Source organism: Chionomys nivalis, chromosome 2 (genome assembly GCF_950005125.1).
Source record: "Chionomys nivalis chromosome 2, mChiNiv1.1, whole genome shotgun sequence".
NCBI classification, from domain to species: domain Eukaryota; kingdom Metazoa; phylum Chordata; class Mammalia; order Rodentia; family Cricetidae; genus Chionomys; species Chionomys nivalis.
The window spans coordinates 65,707,865-65,728,369 of record NC_080087.1 but is presented as its reverse complement, the minus strand read 5'-3'; the positions used below and the strand labels follow the sequence as shown (position 1 = coordinate 65,728,369).

General features: G+C 46.4%; 1 protein-coding gene and 1 long non-coding RNA gene across 3 annotated transcripts; one reads left to right on the top strand and one right to left on the bottom strand.

The window, feature by feature from the left end:
* Positions 1–462: 462 nt before the first annotated feature.
* LOC130870421 (uncharacterized) lies at positions 463–12,343 on the bottom strand. 2 transcript variants are annotated; one of them, XR_009056703.1, is made up of 5 exons: positions 12,209–12,340; positions 11,491–11,547; positions 10,846–11,018; positions 8,782–8,891; positions 463–7,651 (listed from the first exon to the last, which is right to left on the bottom strand). It is a non-coding gene; the product is annotated as an uncharacterized LOC130870421 (long non-coding RNA). The 2 variants fall into 2 exon arrangements; XR_009056704.1 differs by lacking the exon at positions 11,491–11,547 and having other exon boundaries at positions 12,209–12,343.
* On the top strand, positions 11,652–20,146 carry Has1 (hyaluronan synthase 1). Its single transcript, XM_057763122.1, has 4 exons — positions 11,652–12,703; positions 14,618–14,843; positions 15,349–15,481; positions 19,174–20,146. Exons 1-4 carry the CDS (start codon positions 11,999–12,001, stop codon positions 19,847–19,849), a joined length of 1,740 nt encoding a protein of 579 aa, XP_057619105.1. The 5' UTR covers positions 11,652–11,998; the 3' UTR covers positions 19,850–20,146.
* Positions 20,147–20,505: the final 359 nt, after the last annotated feature.

The following is a 20,505-nucleotide window of genomic DNA, read 5'->3' as shown; positions in this document are numbered from 1 at the left end:
CCAGGAATCTTTCTTGAAGGCCTAGGTATTTCCTGGAATCTTGAGTGTGGGGGAGGAACAGCTCAGTGAGGCCCCATTGGCAGTATTAGGATCCAAGTCCTCCCAGTTCCTGGAAGTCAGTAGCAAACTGCTTGCATGTCTGGGATCTGTGCCCATCCTGGGGACGCCTTGCCTCAGGTCCCATTTCCACAGCTGGGAGTAACACATCCTGCCCAACTGAGTGGTAGCCATAGAGCTGTGGGGTGTGGGCCTCCCAGATGCTGGACCCTCTTTCTCCTCCAGTCACTTGCTCTCCTCCTCCCCGCTCTCTGCTGTCATCCCACCTCCCCCATCACTTCTGCCTTCCTGGGAAATCCCAGTGTGTGAGCAATCGACTCTGCTACAGCAGGAGTTACAGCCCAGGAGAGGTGGTACAGCTGGCTGACGAAAGATAAGACTAAGCAAAGGGAAATTCTAGGGAGTTGGAGCATGGGGAGAACAGAGAGAGAGAGAAGGAAAATGAGAATAAAGAAAGAGGCAGATCAATAGACAAACACACAGAAAATAAAACCAGGAAGAGCAGGTATTAGGGCAACCCACACACCCTTTATTTCTTTAATCTAGTACTTCCTAGGACACAGGAAGTGTCAATCTGGGCTACAGGGTGAGTTCAAGGTCAGCGGGGGGCGATAGGAAGGAGCGGTGAGTAGAGAGATAAAAGAAAGAGGAAAAAGAGAGAAAGGGAAGGGAGAGAGGGAGAAAGGCAGAAAGAGGACGTAAGGGATAGAAGTTTAGAGAGGAACAAACTTTAGCCTTTTTCTTTTCTTTCCCCTCTCCCTGATTCTGATTTTTCGTCCTGACAACCATTCAATACCTGATGATCTACCACCTGCTAAGCGCAGGAACTGGCCTAAACTCTACGGGCAGGGAAATGTGTAGAAAGGATAAGGACCTCTGTCTATGGAGAGCTTATGTTCTAACAAGGCCCTCATTACACACACACGCGCACACGCGCGCACACACACACAAAAGATGCTGAGCAATCAAGTCTATACATTATATAGAAAGCTGACCCGTACTGTGGGGGAAAAGCGAAAACAGAGAATCAGGGCCCACGGCCCATAAAGGTGAGAAAAGTGTGACAGCTGAGTGACTTAACTTGTGACAGCCGGAGCTCATTACATGCTTGTTCACATTTTGGGGGATCAGGAAAAGAGACCTGGCTTCTAACATCTAAAGCCCTTCACTGGTGTGCCAGTAATACTACCCAGTGGCCAGTGTCTGCCAGTTAGACATAGTGACCCCCCAAACTCTAATTCTGAGTAGACAGGAGTTCAATATGAGGTGCTCTACCTTCTTTTCTGTGATAAAACACTGATCAAAATCAACATGGAAGAGGAAAAGATTTATTTGTCTTATAATTTCAGGTCACACTCAATCATTAACAGAACTCAAGTAGGAGCATAATGAAGAAACCATGAAAGAATACTCCTTGGTTCACTCACTTGCAGGCTCATGCTTAACTAATTGTATTCTACAGCCCAGGGCTACCTGCCTTGGGAAAGCACCCATAGTGGGTGGTGCCCCACTACATCATCAGTCAAGACATTGTCAGACATGGCCACAAGCCAATCTGATCTAGAAGCTCTCCTCTGAAATAACTCTAGGCTGTGTAAAGTTTACACTAAGGAGGAAAAGAGATTATCTGAGGAGAAACTGTAGCTGCATCTTGATGGTGTGTCTCCCTGTGGTCAGAACCTCCTTGTGGTTAAACATCTTGGAAACAGTTAGGTTGTTCTTGTTATATCAGAAAGTAAGACACTTGGAAATTCTCTAACACATGTGTAGTAACCAAGGGTCTACACACCCAAATTATCCGATGTTTTTATATATGTACACTCTAATTCTGGATTTACTGTCTATGTTTGTTGTTTTTTGTAGACTGTTTTAGAGGGGTAGGTGAAGAAATACTTTAAAAAGGATACCCAGCCCATCATGATTTGGGAAGAAGAAAGGGTTACTTAATTCTATGACTATCTCACACACCTCATAAATATTCGTTACAATTTCTTTAAAAATCTGCAACACTGAATCCACCTCCATGCAGTCCAGTTCAGTCTTCCCCTATAGTTTGTTTGTTCAGCTTTTTAAAATAAACTTTTGCTCAAACTGTTTTGTCTTTTGACTGAATATTTTTTCAAGAACTGAAAGTCAACCCCCTTCTCTCTCTTACGCACACACACACACACACACACTCCATAACAGCTCCTCAACCTTTAGCACAGCACCACCAGCTGGTTACTAAGTGTTCAAGCACATGACCCTGTGAGAGATACCTCCCTCCACCTCTCTTTTTCAGTATCTGGATTTTTTTCAGAGTATTTCCTCTCCAAGTCAGAACACTTTACAGAGTAACCACCTAGATCGAGAGCAGTATTTAAGAAAATGCAGATTTCTTCCAAGTTAACTTTTTCAGTGGCCATTTTCCTCCTTAGTTCTCCAGGAAACTCAAATGTCTCTTACTTTGAGCTGGGGCTGTAGTTCAGGTAACAGAGTGTTTGCTTAACATGCAAAAAGTCCTGCTGGATTCCTTCCCCCAAATTGCATAAACCAATCATGCTACCACACACCTGCGATCCTAGAGCTTGAGAAGCGGAGGCGTGAGGATCAGGAATTCAGTGTCATCTTCAGTTATCTGGGTTAGAGCCCAACCTGGGCTGAGAGGGGTCAGGTTTCAAACCCAGGACAACAGGCTGAGGTGCCTACTTGCCAGATCAAAGTGAACCTGGTTCTCCAAGCCTCTCTAAATCCCTATCTGTTACAGGGTCCTCCTGGCAGACACACCCCTCCCCTAAACTTTTCCAGCCCAGAGGTTGGGCTGCCCTTCCCTATATAATACAACCATTTGGTTACCTGGTCTTTCTATTTTCTTTTGCTACACTTTCCTCCCCTCTCCCCATTTTTCTTCCCCTCTTCCTCTCCTCACATGGCTCAGGGTCATGGCCACTCTGGGCTCTCCTAGATGCCCCTGCCTCTGACTATGTCTGTCCCCCTTTATCCACAATAAACATTCTCCTCCATCTTAACTGGGAAAAATCATGTTTCTTGCCTTTTTATTTCATTTTTCATTCATAAGAAACTATGCCTCAAAACACTAAAATAAAACTCCCTCCTCCAATTATCTAAGGGGTATATTTCTCTCTCTCTCTCTCTCTCTGGTTTCTCAAGACAGGGTTTCTCCGTAGCTTTTCGTTCCTGTCCTGGAACTAGCTCTTGTAGACCAGGCTGGCCTCAAACTCACAAAGATCTGCCTGCCTCTACCTCCGGAGTGCTGGGATTAAAGGCATGCGCCACCACTACCCGGCTAAGGAGCATATTTTCAAGACCCTTCCCGAATATTTGAAATTATACATAGCACCCAGTCCTACACACACACTAAGAATCTTGCACTGCATGATTTCTTTTTAGTACACCTGAATTTGCAAGTGTACACAACCATGCCCAGTGCTAAATATCAAACCCACAGTCTAAATGCATGCTAGGCAATCCTCATCATGAATATATAATTTTGCCTTTCAATCTAAAAGTTATTTTTAAAAATTTTATGTGTACAAGTGTTTGGCTTACATATATGGCTGTGCATCATGTACCTACAGTGCCCACAAAGGTTCAGAAGTGAGCACAGATTCAGTGGACCTGGAGTCATAGGCAATTGTGAGCAGTCATGGGAGTGCTGGAAACTGAACCCAGGTCCTTGTCAAGAGTAGCAAGTACTCTTACCACTGAATCATCTCTGCAGCTGTCCATGCCTTCTTTTTAAAAGATTTATTGTATTTTTATGTGTATATTGCATGTGTATAGGTGACCACAGAGGCCAGAAGAAGGCATCAGATACACTAGAGCTGGAGTTACAGGTGGTTATAAGCCACCCGACATGAGTTCTGGGACCCCAACCCAAATCTTCTGCAAAAAAGCACTCTTAACTACTGAGCCATTTGTTCATCTCTCCAAGCACTTTAAAAAGTAATCTTACCTTTACGTATCTCATTACTTCTCAGCTACTTTGCACTTCCACAGCACCTCTCACTGAGTGCTTTGTCAACTAGCCACACCATGTCTTTGCCTGGGATGCCTTTTCCCTTCTTCCCTTTCCACTCCCATAATTCCTCATTGATCAGGAGCACCTCCTCCAGGAAGCCCTCCCCGCCTTTCAGTTGGGTGGAACTGTTACTCCATCAGTGCCCAGTCCTCTATTTACACAGCTGTCTCCTCTAGGGGAATGGCATCTCCTCAGAGGGAGGCAGGGCCCCCTGCTGAGTCATTTGTGTGTGCCTGGCATCACTTAGCCCAGGGCCCCACCCATCAGTTGACCCTACAATGAACACATGTTTTTTCCTGTTTCTTCTCCATTTGTAGCTACCACCCTTACCTTTCTCCCCTGTCTTCTCATCATGAAATTAAATAATAACCCTTCTGGAGAAGGAAGGTCATTGTAGACTCAGGGCAGGCACCAGTTAAAAGCTACCATCAGAGGGGAGAGAACTGGGCAACAGTGCTCAGCTTCTTCTGTCTTTGTCATCTTGTCTTTGCTACATTCAGTCCTGATCATCTATGCTTGCAAGGAATTATGGGATAGTGGACCTCTGTGTCTGAGAGAGGAGGGCTAGGCCTAAACTCCTTTTCTGAGAGAAAAGGGCTGCTGTCTAGACTTCTGAGTCTAAAGGCGGAGGATTAAATACTGGTCTAAGAGAAGAAGACTAGGGTCTGGAATCCTAAGTCCAGGGAAGGAGAGCCAGGGTCCTGTAACCCTGGATCTAACAGAGGAGACTAAGGCCTGGATACCTGGGTCTGAAGGGGGAGTCTTGGCTGTGGCCAGATCTCTAGTACGCTGGCTGAGAAAAAAAACCCAGGGTTTGAAACCCTGGTCTGTCTCTCATACACACTCTGGTTTTAGAAACATCTGGTTTTATACAGTTGCTCCACCCAGTCAGGGCGGTGTTCAGACTAGGCAGTCAAATGCCCAGCTCCTGGGAGGAGGGAGCTTGGGCTATCCCTTCCTAGCCACAGGAACTCCTCTTATCCCCTGTTCTGGGCTTGCCTCCATCATCCTGACACAGCCAGACACTAAGCATCACAGGCTCCCGGCAAAAGCGTCAGACACAGCTTGCCCCACCCTAATGGGTGGGTGGTATTCAGGTTCCCACCACCAGGGAGCTTCTCCCTAGTGGCTAGGCTCAAGCAAAGGCCCAACCTGGCACTGCCCCTACACCCTGTCTAGCAAAGTTCTCACAAGCTGGGTGTGAGAACCTGGCTTTGTTCAGGAAAGTCCTGAATGACTAGGAGACATGAAGCAGCAGGATAAAGGAAGACCAGAGAGACATAAAAGTTGGTGGGGGGGGGGGAGTGAGAGAGTCTCACAAAGAGACAGGCAGGTAGATGATATTTAGAGACATAGAGGGATAGAGGAATACATAGATGATAGATACACATAGGTAGATTATTAAGAGATGAGAGATGACAGACAGGCAGACAGATCCATGAGAGATGGTAACAGATATCAGAGGGGAAGACTGGGTGGGATAGGAAAGGAGAAGAAGAAATGTGAATACAAATGGGTAGAGAAATAGAGTCAGGGGGTAAAGCACAAAATGAGAGGGCAAAAGAGAGTGAGGGAGACAGAGAGAAATAATAGAAATTATTAGTATCCACCACCCAAAAGGATGCAGGAAGAGACAGTTGCTGCACACTACCCACTATCAGTTCGCAGTGAGAGGAACTTAGAGAAGGATAGTCTTAGAGAAAAAAAAAACTTATAAAAAGAATATAAAAGAGTAACAGGGATCACTGGCCTTCTGACCACAAAGGGCTGAGGTACATACACCCTGGCACCCCATCTCCATGATGGTGTATCACAGCACCTCAGCCCAGACCACTCCCAGAAGTCACTTGAAGTCCCTCAGCCCCAGTCCTCAGCCCCAGTCAGACCTTGACAGAAACACATATGTGTTCACACACACACCCCCCACAGACAGACAGACAGACATCAGCCCAGCAAAAAGCAGGCAATTCTGGCTGTAGTTCTAGGCTGCTTTGAAACACACGCCAGCAACACCGGCACACACACCCACAGATATGCGTGCGTGTGCACTTTATCTATCTGCCAGTTGCTGATATGTGCTCCTGCGGGACTCATTTGTTTAGAGTCTAGAGAGGAAGGTGGGCTCTGGGGAGATGAGAGGTAAGTGAGGAGGAAGAATAAGGTGTGTGGGCAGGGCAGGGAGACAGGGGGACAGTGTGGGTGATAGAAAGTGATAAGACAAATGGGGTGAGATGGAGACAGAAATACAGACAAGACACAAGAGAAGCAGCTGAGGGAGATGGGGAAGACAGACATGGGGGGAAGGTGGAAAGGGATATACAGATAGGACAAATGAAAGGTAAAGTGAACTCAATGCAAGGGAAAAGGAGAGAAAGAGATAATAGAGGGGAAGGGCTGGAAGAAAAGGGAGTGTGAAGAGCCAGTATGAGGGGCTATGAAGACAGGTCCTATCTGGTGAGGGGGATGGGGCAATGTCGGGAATCGAAGAGGGTGGAGTTACAGGACTGCTGACCTCAGAGCCCCTGGACAGGCTAGTCGGCTGACGTCAACCTCCTCCACCCCCGCATTTGCTGGTCTTCAAATGGCCCCCCTGCAGCTAGCTCTAGACACACACGGACTGCAGAGCAAGCCAGAGAGGAGAGAATCCATCAGTATCCACAGCCATGAGACACGTATGTACGTGTGTGTGTGTGTGTGCGCGCCTGTGTGTCTGCAGCCATAAAGGATAATTACTACCATATGTGAGACCATGTTATCGGGGACTATTGAGAATGTGTTTGTATGTGAGTGTATCTACTTGTGACAGCAACTGTATGAATTCAGTGAGCATGTGCAGTGGAGTGAGCTTCCTTTGTCATCCATGTCTATGATTCTATAAGTGCATGCTAGTGTTCCTAAAGAAGACTGCATGTGTGTAATGCATGCATTTTGGTTTCAATTTAATGAGTTCAGAATCTATTTAGCTGAACTACATGTGTTCACCAACATTCAACCTCTCTTGACCTAGAAAAAGAGTAATGTCATATGGCTGGCATCCACTTAAACCAGTGATTCTCAACATGTGGGTCATAACCCTTTTGATCAATTTGCAACAATGAAAATACATCCTGTATGTCAGATATTTATATTACAATTCATAATCGTAGCAAAGTTAGTTATGAAAGAACAACTAAAATAATTTTACGCTTGGGGGTCACCACAGCATGAGGAACTGTATTAAATTGTGGATAACTACTGATCTGAACTATTGACTATTTCTTCTGAAACCTATTTCTGTTCCTTCACCCCAGACCCTTGGTGGCTGTCTGGGTGTTTACTGGCATGTTGTTTATTGTCTTGATACTGTTTCTTCCTCATGCTGAGGGCTTGTGTCCTCAGGTCCCTTGCATGACCATTAGTGGGAGATCACTGGACCCCCATTCTCAGCCTTTGACATGGTATCTTGTGGAACATGGGTGCTTTCGTTCTGTGTGGCTCTTAAAGTTGCGAGTACAGCTGTAGGTGGAGGTGTCCGTGTTGCTGGCATCAAAAACTTCTTCATAAGCTGAGCCGCCCTCAGGAGCCCAGGCAGAGCTGTGTTTGAGACAAAAAGACAGGAATAAAAGAGTCTAAAAGAAAGAATAATTGTTGTTGAGTATTTAAAAGTACTATCTTAAGTTGGATACCACCTACTTGAGGCTCTAAATACCTGGGAGGCTGAGACTGGAGGATTCTTGGGTCTAGGAGTTTGAGGCCAGTCTGGACAACACAGGGAAACCCTTCATCTTCTTTTAAAATCCCCAAAATGCCTAACTCCCCTCTACTATCTGAAATATAACATGGATTATCACATAGGATTTTTAAAACCTCTTGAAAAAGTAAAGAGGGGCCTACAAGATGACTCTCAAAGGAAAGGTGCTTGCTTCTAAGCCTAACAATCTGAGTTTGGTCTCCAAGAAGAGAGAACCTAGTCCCAAAGCTGTCCTCCAACCTACACACACACACACTGTGACACACATATGCCCACACACAAAATAAGCAAAGAAATAACTAATTTTTAAATGAAATTAATTTTGGTAACTCATTTGCATCAACTCAGTGTGTGAGACGACTGTAAACTTTTCTACCAAACAGCAGAGTATATCCTGATTTGGTATTTTACTGTGGAGTCAGGACAGACAACGGTGAATGAGAAGTGCAGCATTAAGGACACTGACCTTTGAACTGCTAGTAACTTTCACGCTCCACAAAACATTTTTGTTTCCCTCTCAGCTTAAAATGATTTGGGAATGTAAAAAGATATCTGTTTGTAAGTGGTAGTGGAAATCTGTGTCTTGACCACTATTGTATACTTAAAAAATATGGTTGTTTGGGACTGGCAAGAGGACTCAAAGAGAAAGGGGCTTGCAGTTAAGCCTGATTACTTGAGTTTGTTCCCCTACATGAGGGAAGATGAGAACTGACTCCTGAACGTTGCCCTGACTGCCACTCACACACCATGGCATATGTGTATGCATACATGCACAGATAGATAGATAGATAGATAGATAGATAGATAGATAGATAGATAGATAGATAGATAAGCAAACAAATAAATGTTTTTGAAGCATGATTGTTTCAGGGACTTAGGATGTAGCTAAGTTGGTAGAGTGTTTGCTCAGCATACACAAAGCTCCAGGTGCAAGTAAACTCCAGCATCAAATACACTGAATGTGGTGGCTTACCTCTGTCAAGCCATGACTCAGAACACCGAGGCAGAAGGATAAGAAGAAATTCAGCAAATTCTCCGTCACACAGTGAAGTCAAAACCAGCCTGCGCTTCATGTAATCTTGTCTAGAAAGCAAAATATTTCAAAATATTACCAACACAAATATACTAGTGAGAGCTTTTGTTTTTTTAATCTACCCCAGACTAAGACTGCAAAATACACTGGGTATGAAAAAAAAATGGTTTACCTGGGCTTAGTTTTTTGTAAAATTTACAGTTAAAAAGAGAAGAGTCATGCATCACACTTATTCAAGGCATAATTAAAAGTTTTTCAATAATTGAATGAGACTAAATGGAATATTTAATTTATATATTTAAATTACGCATTTATAATTTAATATATGAGAGAGAGAGTTGAGTTTTTGACATCAACCTAGGGTCCTCAAGTTTGGGAACAAGTAGACATCTTGCTGGCCTCTTCATTTTTATTTTGAAAGAGGGTTAAGAACTCAGTTAACCAGGTGGGCCTTACACTTGAGATCCTCTTATATCATTTAGCCTCAAAGGTAGCTAGAATGACAGGCTTCTGTCACCAGGATTTTCATTTTAATGACTGTGTGTATCTTGAATAGGTTCAGCTGTGCCTACTCCTTTGGAGTTCAAAGATCAACATTAATGTCTTCCTCTACCTGTTCTTTACTTTTTGTTTTAAAGATAGGCTTCCCACTGAACATGGAGTCTACGATTTCAGCTATAATGGCTAGCCAGCAAGCCCCAGGCATCTACCTGTCTGCCTGCCTGGGGATGGGATTACAGGCGGCACTCAGCTCTTTTGTGTACGCTGAGTCATCTTCCCAGCCTGTTAATGCTAAATTTTAAATTAAGATTAGAAACTCACACCCTGGTCAGACTGGCTGCCCTTCAGCTGTGGGCAGTGTGACCTACCTTACATTGATGCCTTATCCTGCAGTCAGTGTGGCAGGCAGGAACTGATAGCCTAAGCTGGAGGAAGCACAGCAGCCAGACTGTCTGTGTCTGACCCCTAAGTCCTCTGCATATTATCTGAGTGATCTTTAGTGAGAGAATTCATCTCTTTTGTCCTCGGTAACAGGGCACAGCAAGAGTACCCACTGCAGAAGGCTGTTGTAGAACAATGTCTGGCTGGGGAAGCAATTTCTTACCCATCTTATGCATGAGAAGACAGAGACCCTTCTCAGCCTCTACTGGATAGCGGCAAGGGGACACACATCAGGATTTCAGGAAGTCAGAGGTGCCATTCTGTCACCTGCGGCTGCACACCTGTCATAAACTTTTACTATCCTGTTTTGCTATCTATACTATGACCGCAAATGCTGTCATTAGAGGCTCTCCTGGAAGAGGAAAACAGTCTAGGAAGACTGTGATTAATGACTGCAATCCTGGGTTCAAATCCAATAACTTTAGGTATAATCTTGGGAGTTTAAATTTCTGTGACTTGGCAGCTCTGCCTGGAAAATGATGATAATGAATCAGATTGAAAACTGACCTACTTGTCATCATAGAACAACTGTCATCCAGTAACTGTCGGAAGCAGAGGCCGAGACCCAAAGCTAAGCAGTGGGCCAAGCTCCCAGAGTCCAGAAGAGAGGGAGGGTGGATTACATGAGCAAAGGGGTCAAGATCATGATGGAAAAATCCAGAGAGACAGCTGAGCCGAGCTAGTGGGAGCTCACTGACTCTGGGGAACCTGCATAGGACGGAACTGGAATCTCTGAATGTGGGTGACAGTTCTGTGGCTTGGGCAGTCTTTGCGGCTAACTGGCAGTGTATCCCTAGTGCATGAACTGGCTTTTTGAATCCCTATGGAGGGATACAGGACTCAGCCTTGGTACAGAAGGGAGGGGCTTGGTCTTGTGTCAACGTGATATGCCAGACTTTGTTGACTCCCTTACCCTTTCTGAGGAGTGGATGGGGAGTGGTTGGGTGAGGGGAGAGATGAGGATGAAGTAAGAAGAGAGGAGGGAGAGAGAACGGTGGGTTGGCATATAAAAGGAAAAGAAAAACCTTTGAAATAAATTTTTTTTTTAATAAAAGTACTTACCTGGGTTGGAAGTATAGCTCAGCTGGTAGTACACTTGCCTAGCACTGCAAGAACTGGGCATGGTGCTGCATTCCTGTCATCCCAGCACTCCAGAAGCTGAGACAGTAGGTTCAGAAGTTCAAAGTCATCCTTGGATACATGTAGGACAGGCTGGGCTACAGGAGACCTTGTATCTAAAACAAACAAGTTCATATAAAAGGGTTAAAACAGCACTTGATACGTATTTGGTATAAACTGCTTAGTATATGGTATTAGTGTCTTGACGCAGAAACTTTTGTTTTACTGGGTTATTCTTAACTTCATTATTTTTTTTCCAATTTTTAAAATTACTTTTTGGGCGGTGGCACACATACGCATGTGTTTTAGTCACAGCACAGCAAGTTCACTTCTCTCCTTCCATCCTGAGGGTTCCAAGGATCAAACTCAGTTGTCAGACTTGGAGGCAAACACTTTTCACCCACTGAGCCATCCCACCAGGCAGCACCACTTTTTGGGCCACTAACAAACACGGAGAAAGCCTGGGAAGTTGCACTGTGTAACCCTTTTGTATAGAAGAGATGCTAAAGCTGGGGGAGGGGAAGCATAACGGCTTACTTTAGAGGGCATCACGTAAAAACCTGGCTTGGTGGCTCACTCCTGTCTTACCAGCACTCAGGAGGATAGGGCCTTCTAGACCAGCTGGGGCTACACAGACTCTTTCTCCTAAAAAAAAAAAAAAAAAAAAAAAAAAAAAAAAAAAAAAAAAAACGGGGTAAAGCAATTAATAAAATCAGGTAGTAAGCCACGATAATTGCTTCAAAGGTGGTGCTTAGGGGATCTTTTTAAGAACTCCTGGGGTGCTAGAGAGATAGCTATCTTCGTGGTTAACAGCACTTGCTATTGGGAAGCCAAAAGACTTCACAAGTACTCCAGGGCATACGAGGCCCTCTTCTGGCCTCCATGGGGATCGGGCACAATGGTGCAATGGCATATACATGGGAAAAAACACCCACATGAATAAAATAAAAATGCATAAACAAACCTTTAAAACATTAAACAGATCATTTGAAAGTTCTGGAATGTTCTTATCCAGCTTAGACGAGAGATCCCCAGAAATAAAGTCATCTTCAGAAAGCCCTCAGGACTGATCCTTCTCCTTGGCTCCCCACAGGACATGCCGAAGCCCTCACAGGCAGCCCGTCGCTGCTCCGACCTGGCTCGGCGGGCGCTCACGATTATGTTCGCACTGCTCATCCTGGGTCTCATGACCTGGGCCTACGCCGCCGGCGTCCCTCTCGCCTCGGATCACTACGGCCTCCTGGCCTTCGGCCTCTACGGGGCCTTCCTCAGTGCGCATTTGGTGGCGCAGAGCCTTTTCGCTTACCTGGAGCACCGGAGGGTGGCAGCGGCTGCGCGGCGCGCCTCAGCGAAGGGACTCCCGGACGCGGCCACCGCACGCAGCGTGGCGCTCACCATCTCTGCCTACCAGGAGGACCCCGCGTACCTGCGCCAGTGCCTGACCTCGGCGCGGGCTCTGCTGTACCCGCGCGCGCGGCTGCGCGTCCTCATGGTGGTGGACGGCAACCGCGAGGAGGATCTGTACATGGTGGACATGTTCCGCGAAGTCTTCGCCGATGAGGACCCCGCCACCTACGTGTGGGACGGCAACTATCATCAGCCCTGGGAACCGGCGGAGGGGGCGGGTGCAGTGGGTGCCGGTGCCTACCGCGAAGTGGAGGCGGAGGACCCCGGGCGGCTGGCGGTGGAGGCGTTGGTGAGGACGCGCAGATGTGTGTGCGTGGCGCAGCGCTGGGGCGGCAAGCGCGAGGTCATGTACACGGCCTTCAAGGCGCTGGGAGACTCCGTGGACTACGTGCAGGTGAGTGCAAGGTATCCCGTGCCTCCTGTGAATGTGACCTCACACCCTCCACTTCAGAAAGAGTAGAGTGCATGCACCCCAGACCCTGGGAGGTGGAGGCGGGAGGATCAGAAGTTCAAAGTCAGGCTTTGCACTCTGAAACAGGAGCCGCTGTATCAAACAGATTTGAGGGAACCGCTTCATTTCCTCCTTTTATTCATTCGGTGAAGAAACCTTTCAGTACTTACTCGTGTTTTTATCTGTCCTCCAGCAGATAATTTCTTCAATGTAGTGTCAACCCTGTCTTCTCTTATTTATGTATGCATGTTTGTGTGGTGTATATACACGTGTGTGCGCACTGTGGAAGCCTGAGGAAGACATCAGGTGTCTTGCTCTTTCACTCCCCTCCTCCCTCATTCCTCTGAGACAGGACCTCTCACTGAACTTAGATGTAGGTTGGCAATCAACAAGAACCAGGGTTCCTCTTGTATACACACACACACACACACACACACACAGAGAGAGAGAGAGAGAGAGAGAGAGAGAGAGAGAGAGAGAGAGAGAGAGAGAGAGAGAGACAGTGCACTATGTTACAGGCATGCATATGCAACCATACCTATCATTTTACATGGATGCTGAGATTCAAATCAGGGTTCTCAAGCACTGTTATCCACCTCGCTATCGCCCCAGGCTCAAATCCTTTCTTATCTCATCACTCACCACACGTTCAGACAGAAACTCTAATTCATTCATTTCACTCATTTATTCATCAACCATTGATGAAGTGATTTAATATGGATATTTAGTCAATCTTATCCATCCATTTGATATAATGGTTCTTCCTTTTTTCTTACTTTGGTGTGATTCTTTCATTTGATGGTACACACATCTGCGTACACACCCAATACAGTGCTCATTCACTCTACCCATTTGTATATTTGTTGTTGTGACAAAATACCAGACCAAAGCAACTTTTAGAAAGAAGGGTTTATTCTGGCTCACAGTTTGAGGGTGCAGTCCATCATGATAGAAAAGACATGGATTTGGGAGCTTGAGAAAGTTGTCACACTGCTCCTGCAGATAAGAAGCAAAAAGAGAAAAGGAGGTGAAGACCCACTAACTGGTTCCCATCTCCTAAAGGTCATACAACCTTCCAAAACAGTGCTACCAATTATGAGACCAATTGTTCAAAAACACGAACCTAGGGGGGACATTTCACATCCAAACCACAACACTGAATGAAGAAATTCATTCCCTCTTTCATTCACGTAGCCTCTGAAGATAGAAGGAAACTCTGAGCATACATTCATCCTTTCATGCAGCTACTCATTCATTTAATACAAAGATTCATTCACTCAATCACTCACCCACAAATCAAGACATTTGATATAACGTTACTTTCTTTCTTCATGCAATATGGAAAGGCTTTCCTTTACCCTTCTTTCCACCCAGGCATCAATACATCCAGTGTGGACCTCACCCACTTATTTATTCATTCACTTACCCTTTTTATATAGAGGTTTGTTCCCCCCTTTCCTTTTTGCTTTCTTTCCTTCAGTGTTGAGACTTCTGCTACCTATTCAGCTACGAAATACAGACCTTTATTTCATCACGCATCCATCCATTCAGTGTGGTCATTCACTAACATGCTACTGTCTTAGTTTCTTCTCCTGTTGCTCTGAGAAAATACCTTTACAAAAACACCTTAAGGGAGAAATGGCTTCCTTTGGCTCACAGTTCACCGGACAGGAAGTCAAGGCACGGGAGCTGGAAGCAGCTGCTCACACCACCTGCACATCTTATGTGAAGCTCACGTCCTCTTTTTATATAATCCAGGATCCCAGTCCAAGGAATAGTGTAAACAATCTCTAAGCCCTTTCTAGGACCAGCCCTGTGTAGGATTCTGGTCTGACCCTAGTCCCTTTCTTTTCACAGGTCTGTGACTCAGACACAAGGCTAGACCCCATGGCACTGCTGGAGCTTGTGCGAGTGCTGGATGCAGATCCCCGGGTAGGGGCTGTTGGGGGTGATGTGCGGATCCTTAACCCTCTGGATTCCTGGGTCAGCTTCTTGAGCAGCCTGCGATACTGGGTAGCCTTCAATGTAGAGAGAGCTTGTCAGAGCTACTTCCACTGTGTGTCCTGCATCAGTGGTCCTCTGGGTGAGTGAAAGCAGGGCTTGGAAGGCTTGTGGGTGCATAAGGAGGGGAGAAAGGGAGCCAGAGGCAGGGTAAAGTTGTGGACAAAGATAGGGCTGGGGTCGGGATTGCAGATTGGGGAGTAGGAAGAGATGGTGCTAGAGCTGCACTGGTTTGCAGGAGAGAAATGAAGCTGGGAAAGGGGGAAGGATGCAGATTGGGCAAGTTGCTGCAAAAGGGCTTGTGGAAAGGAGATGAGGTTGGGGTGGAGATGAGGTTGAACAGGGAAGGTATTGAGAATGCTGGGGCATTGTGGGAGGAGTGGTGACTTTACAGTGCATGGTCATGTGACAGACACATTGGAAAGGGCAGGGGCTTCAGATAAGACTGGTGCTGTACTGGGGGGTGATGAGGGGCAAGGCTGAGACTGGGATGGAGATGAGGAAGCACAGAGTGGGAAACAGAGATGCATTGAGCACAACATTAACCACATCAGAGGCTGATGCTTGGTACTCCCCACCCTACCTAGGCCTGTACAGGAACAACCTCCTGCAGCAGTTCCTGGAAGCCTGGTACAACCAGAAGTTCCTGGGCACCCACTGCACTTTCGGGGATGACAGGCACCTCACCAACCGCATGCTCAGCATGGGTTACGCTACCAAGTAAGTAGAGGGGACCATGTGGTCGTGTGTGTGAAGGGTGTCCCTGAGGGAGAGAGACAGAGGGTCCAAGAGGCAGAGGACAATATCATAAGAGGCAGAGGAGCCATGCGTATTTAGCCAATGGCCTCCAAAGAGTTTGATATTAGAAGAGAATTGGAGGTACTGCAAAGGCTGTAAAAGGTTTTGTGAACCCTTTTCGCCCCCACCAAACAAGACAAGGTGAGGGTGAGCAATTTCGCACAGAAGGAACAAGGCAGATGGGGTAAATGGGCTATCCCATGGAGACCGAGCCAGCGTGGGCCACTCGGAAGGGAGGGAGAAGAATGAGATGAGTAGATGGGGTGGGTTAAAACCAGTGGGAGAAGCAGCAAGAAAAGAGGACGTTGAGGAGGAGAGTGTCTGATCTCCATAACCAGTGTACAGGAGGTTGGATGCCCTATAGGCACAGCAGTAGGCAAAAGAGGCAAAAATTCTTCCTTATGCTGAGGCGACAATATATCTACCAAGTGTGGCAACCTATAGCGTATATTGTGTGACTTTTCCTGGGGAAGAAGTGGTGTTCTATTTTAATTTTTGTTTCTGCAACAAGTATCCCTGACCAAAAGCAACTTAAGGGAGAGATTGTTGATTTGGCTTACAATTCCAGATCACAGTCCATCACTGACAGACACTCAAGACAGGAACTCAAGCAGCCAGGAGAATGGCATCCACCATCAAAAGCAGAGAGAAATGAATGGACCCTAGCAGGCTGCCGCCTTTTGCTTAGTATTTAGCTAGCCTTCTCTACGCTTACAATATTCAGTACCTCCCCTGTGAAATGGTGCTACCCAAATTCAGGGGGAGTCTTCCCACCTCTGTGAACAATCAAGACAGTTCCAACAGACATGCCCACAGGCCAACCTGACCTAGCCAGTTCCTCAGTGGAAGCTTTCTTCTCCGGTGATGCTAGCTTGTGGCAAGCTGACTGTTAAAACTAACGATTGTAGATGTAAGCAAACGTCCATTCACCCCAGACAGGGCACACATGACAGACCAAAAATAAATAAATTTAAAAAAGAAAGAAAAAATAATTCACCCTATTGTTTGATGTCGGTCGTGTGTGCCAAAGTAGAGAGAGAAACTCACTAAGATGCTAAGCCTTCATTTTTTGAAGGAGCTTCTGAAGGAGCAGAAGAAGGGCTTAGCCTTCTTGGAAAAGACTGACCCCCAGCTATCTCACTCCAGTTACTTTGTTCAAACATAGACAAGGTTAATAGGAGCTGGGAAAGGTTTCAGCTTCCAAAGTTAACTTGCTTTTGCTGCCTGTGAGAGCAGACAACCCACACAAATCTCAGTCTCTTTTGATTATCAAAAGTAAGAACTCCAAATCTTCCAGGAGTGTCTTAGGACCAAGGTCGGTGTAGCTGCCAGCTCTCACTTAGCACCAACTGCAGTTTCTCCAGAGAAACATTTTCTTTTTTTTAAGATTTATTTATTATGTATACAAAATAATGTATGCCCGCATGCCAGAAGAAGGCGCCAGATCTCATTATAGATTATAGATGGTCCAAACACTCGGGAGGCAGAGGCAGGCGGATCTCTGTGAGTTTGAGACCAGCCTGGTCTACAGAGCAAGTTCCAGGATAGGCTCCAAAGCCACAGAGAAACACTGTCTTGAAAAAAAAAATTACAGATGGTTGTGAATCACCATGTGGTTGCTGGGAATTGAACTCAGGACCTCTGGAAAAGCAACCAGTGCTTTTAACCACTGAGCCATCTCTTCAGCCCCCTCAAAACATTTTTTTTCAAGGCTGAAACAGTCTTAAAACAATTTCACAGCATCTACTAATCAACCCAAATGTAGCAAAGGCTTTGCTGAAACATTTCTCTCAAATCCAGACACAAAGGCTTTACTATATGTTTCACTTAAAGCCAGACATAAAGGCTTTAGTTGCAAATCACTGCATCTACCCAAGTCTAACTTGATACCAGTAGTTGGGTGTACGTATGCATGAATGATTTTGAGGCAGCTTTGACTGCTCTCAATAGCTGCATCTGTAGAGCTCCCTGCACACCTTGCAGGCAGCTCCACTGAAGAGTGCCCCCCACCACACACACACAGTTGATCACCTCTTTTAGGAGAGCTCTCCGTAATCTAGTTACATTTTAAGCCTCCTGGGTCGTGTTAATTCCTTTTATTTCCATTAACTTTTTAAGTCTTCCCTTCTCCCTCCAAGAGGAAATATGTCAAGCTGGAGGAAACAGAGTTGGAACAATAATCGCATTTTAGCCAAGAGCACCAGAAGAGAGGATTGAGAGCTACCAGGGGTCCCCTCATGAAAGGCTCGTAGGACCTTCACTAAAATGAATCATGGAGGGCTTTGAGCATGTGAAAGCATCCTTTAGGCAGATGTTTTGGGTACAAACAGCAACAGCAGAAGTGAGCAGAACATTGAGGGTGCCAAATGACACAGTGAAGAGAGACACTGTCAAGTACTGCCCTTGATTGAGAGACTAGTTTGACGTCACCTAATAAGCTAACTGCTGATGGCCACCTGTGGCTTTTCCTTAGTTGGGATTCTATCTACCCTTCATGGGTATGACTAAGGCATGTAAGGACAGATTAATGGTTTCTGCCTCAGCCACAGGAAGGGGTCCATCTGTTCTTTTGAGAACTTCTCATGCAGACGCTAACCTGGGTAGTGGCCAGTCTTGCCCTACTCCTCATGGCAGGACTTGCCAATTTAGTCAGCACTTAGTCATGCCACTGATGGTGTTAGTGTCAATGACTAATGTTCGTCATGTCTGCAAGTAACAGTGTTAGTCACAGTAAAAACAGCAGTAGCTCACACGGATTGAGCAATTACTAGAAACTGCTTGGCATATGACCTCCATGTAGTCCTGGCTGTTGAAAATATTAAACAGTGATATAGGCCCACAGAAAGGATGCTGAGGAAGCTGGAGAGTTGGTTCACTGGTTAAGAGGACCTCTTCCATTTCAGCACCCACATCTGGTGGCTAACAGTGCCTATAACTCCATCTCCAGGGGACCCGAGACACTCGTCAGGCCTCTTTGTGCGTCCATACTTAGGCACACATACACACACCACACGCATACATACACACACCATGCACATACACCATGCACACACCACACGTGCACGCACATGTGCGCGTGCACACACCAGCATTCCATCCTCTCTGCTTCCTGTCCACAGATGGAATGTGATCAGATGCTTCATATTCCTGCTTCCATGCTTTCCCTTCCAGGCCAGACTTTATTTTTGAACTATGAGCCATAATAAAACCCTTCCGTCCTTACCTGTTGTCAGCTGTTTTGACACAATGACAAAAAAAAAAAACTGCAAAAAGACAAAACAAAACAAAAACTTGTCCCAATAGTATTGAAAGTGGGCACTTCAAAATTCTGCTCCCTGGACTGGGAGTAAATTAAGAGCACTGGCGGCTCTTGCTTAGGACCTGGGTTCGATTCCGAGCACCCACATGGCAGATCACAAGCATCTGTAGCTCCAGTTCCAACGGCTGTGATGCCCTCTTCTAACCCCCTTAGGCACGAGGAACACATGTAGCACACATATGTACATGCAAGCAAACCATTCATACATATGAAATGATCTTTAAGTTTAAAACTCCTGCCCGGGCCCCAGGGAGAACCACACTGATGGCTGCCCTTGTTTCTCTGCACCTGTCAGGTACACTTCGCGCTCCAGATGCTACTCAGAGACGCCCTCCTCCTTCCTGCGCTGGCTGAGTCAACAGACCCGCTGGTCCAAGTCTTATTTCCGCGAGTGGCTATACAACGCCTTATGGTGGCACCGCCACCATGCGTGGATGACTTATGAAGCAGTGGTCTCCGGCCTCTTCCCTTTCTTCGTGGCTGCCACAGTGCTGCGGCTCTTCTATGCTGGGCGTCCATGGGCCCTGCTCTGGGTGCTGTTGTGCGTACAGGGCGTGGCGCTGGCTAAGGCGGCCTTTGCAGCCTGGCTGCGAGGCTGCCTGCGTATGGTGTTGCTGTCACTCTATGCACCACTCTACATGTGTGGCCTGCTGCCCGCCAAGTTCCTGGCATTGGTCACCATGAATCAAAGTGGCTGGGGCACCTCAGGCAGGAAGAAGCTGGCTGCTAACTATGTCCCGGTACTACCCCTAGCACTCTGGGCTCTGTTACTGCTTGGAGGCCTGATCCGCAGTGTGGCCCAGGAAGCTCAGACTGACTGGAGTGGCCCATCCCGGGCAGCCGAGGCCTACCACCTCGCTGCTGGAGTAGGTGCCTATGTGGCCTACTGGGTGGTAATGCTGACTCTCTATTGGGTGGTTGTGCGGAGGCTCTGCAGGCGTCGCAGTGGTGGCTACCATGTTCAGGTGTGAATCTGGTCATGGACATGCTCACAGAGGACTGTGGAGGAGGCAAGAGGAGTCCTGCAGGATAGCTGCAGGAGCCATGAAGTCCATGGGGACTCCCTGGCCTCAGTTTCCCTTCTTGAAGTGAGAGTGTCATCCAAGTTTCTTGGAATGCATTCTTGGAATACATTCAATGAACTGTATTGGACCTCAAGACTTCTGGGTCTCGGGGGAGGGGTAATTTATTGATCAGGGTATGGGTTTGTAGGACCAGGACCAGAAGGTCCCTGCATTCTTTCTGTTTCTATTTAATGTGTTTGTACTGTGATTAAGATATAATAAATTTTTTATTTATTTTCTTCCAAGCACCTCTTCCCATTTTTCTTGTCATTGGGAATTAGGGAGGCCCAATAAGGGTTGACGGATGTTTGAACTTCTACAGGGTACTCTCCTTCCTGAGAACCTAGATTCTGATGTCATATAATACAGGTATTGGAGCTGGGGAGATGGCTCCTCAGGTCTTCCAAAGGACCTGAGTTCAATTTCCAGCACCCACATGGTGGCTCACAACCTCTGTAACTTCAATTCCAGGGGATCTGACAGTTTTTTCTGGCCTCCGTGAGTGTAGTGCACAAGCACACATGCAGGCAAAGCACCCATCCATCTTAAATAAAAATGAAAGA

What these genes read in the sequence shown, in the direction of transcription:
- Has1 (XM_057763122.1), top strand. Translation starts at nt 11,999, where the DNA reads ATGCCGAAGCCCTCACAGGCAGCCCGTCGCTGCTCCGACCTGGCTCGG. An exon ending in ACTCCGTGGACTACGTGCAG is followed by an intron (nt 12,704 to 14,617) that starts GTGAGTGCAAGG and finishes TTCTTTTCACAG; the next exon opens with GTCTGTGACTCAGACACAAG. An exon ending in CTGCATCAGTGGTCCTCTGG is followed by an intron (nt 14,844 to 15,348) that starts GTGAGTGAAAGC and finishes CACCCTACCTAG; the next exon opens with GCCTGTACAGGAACAACCTC.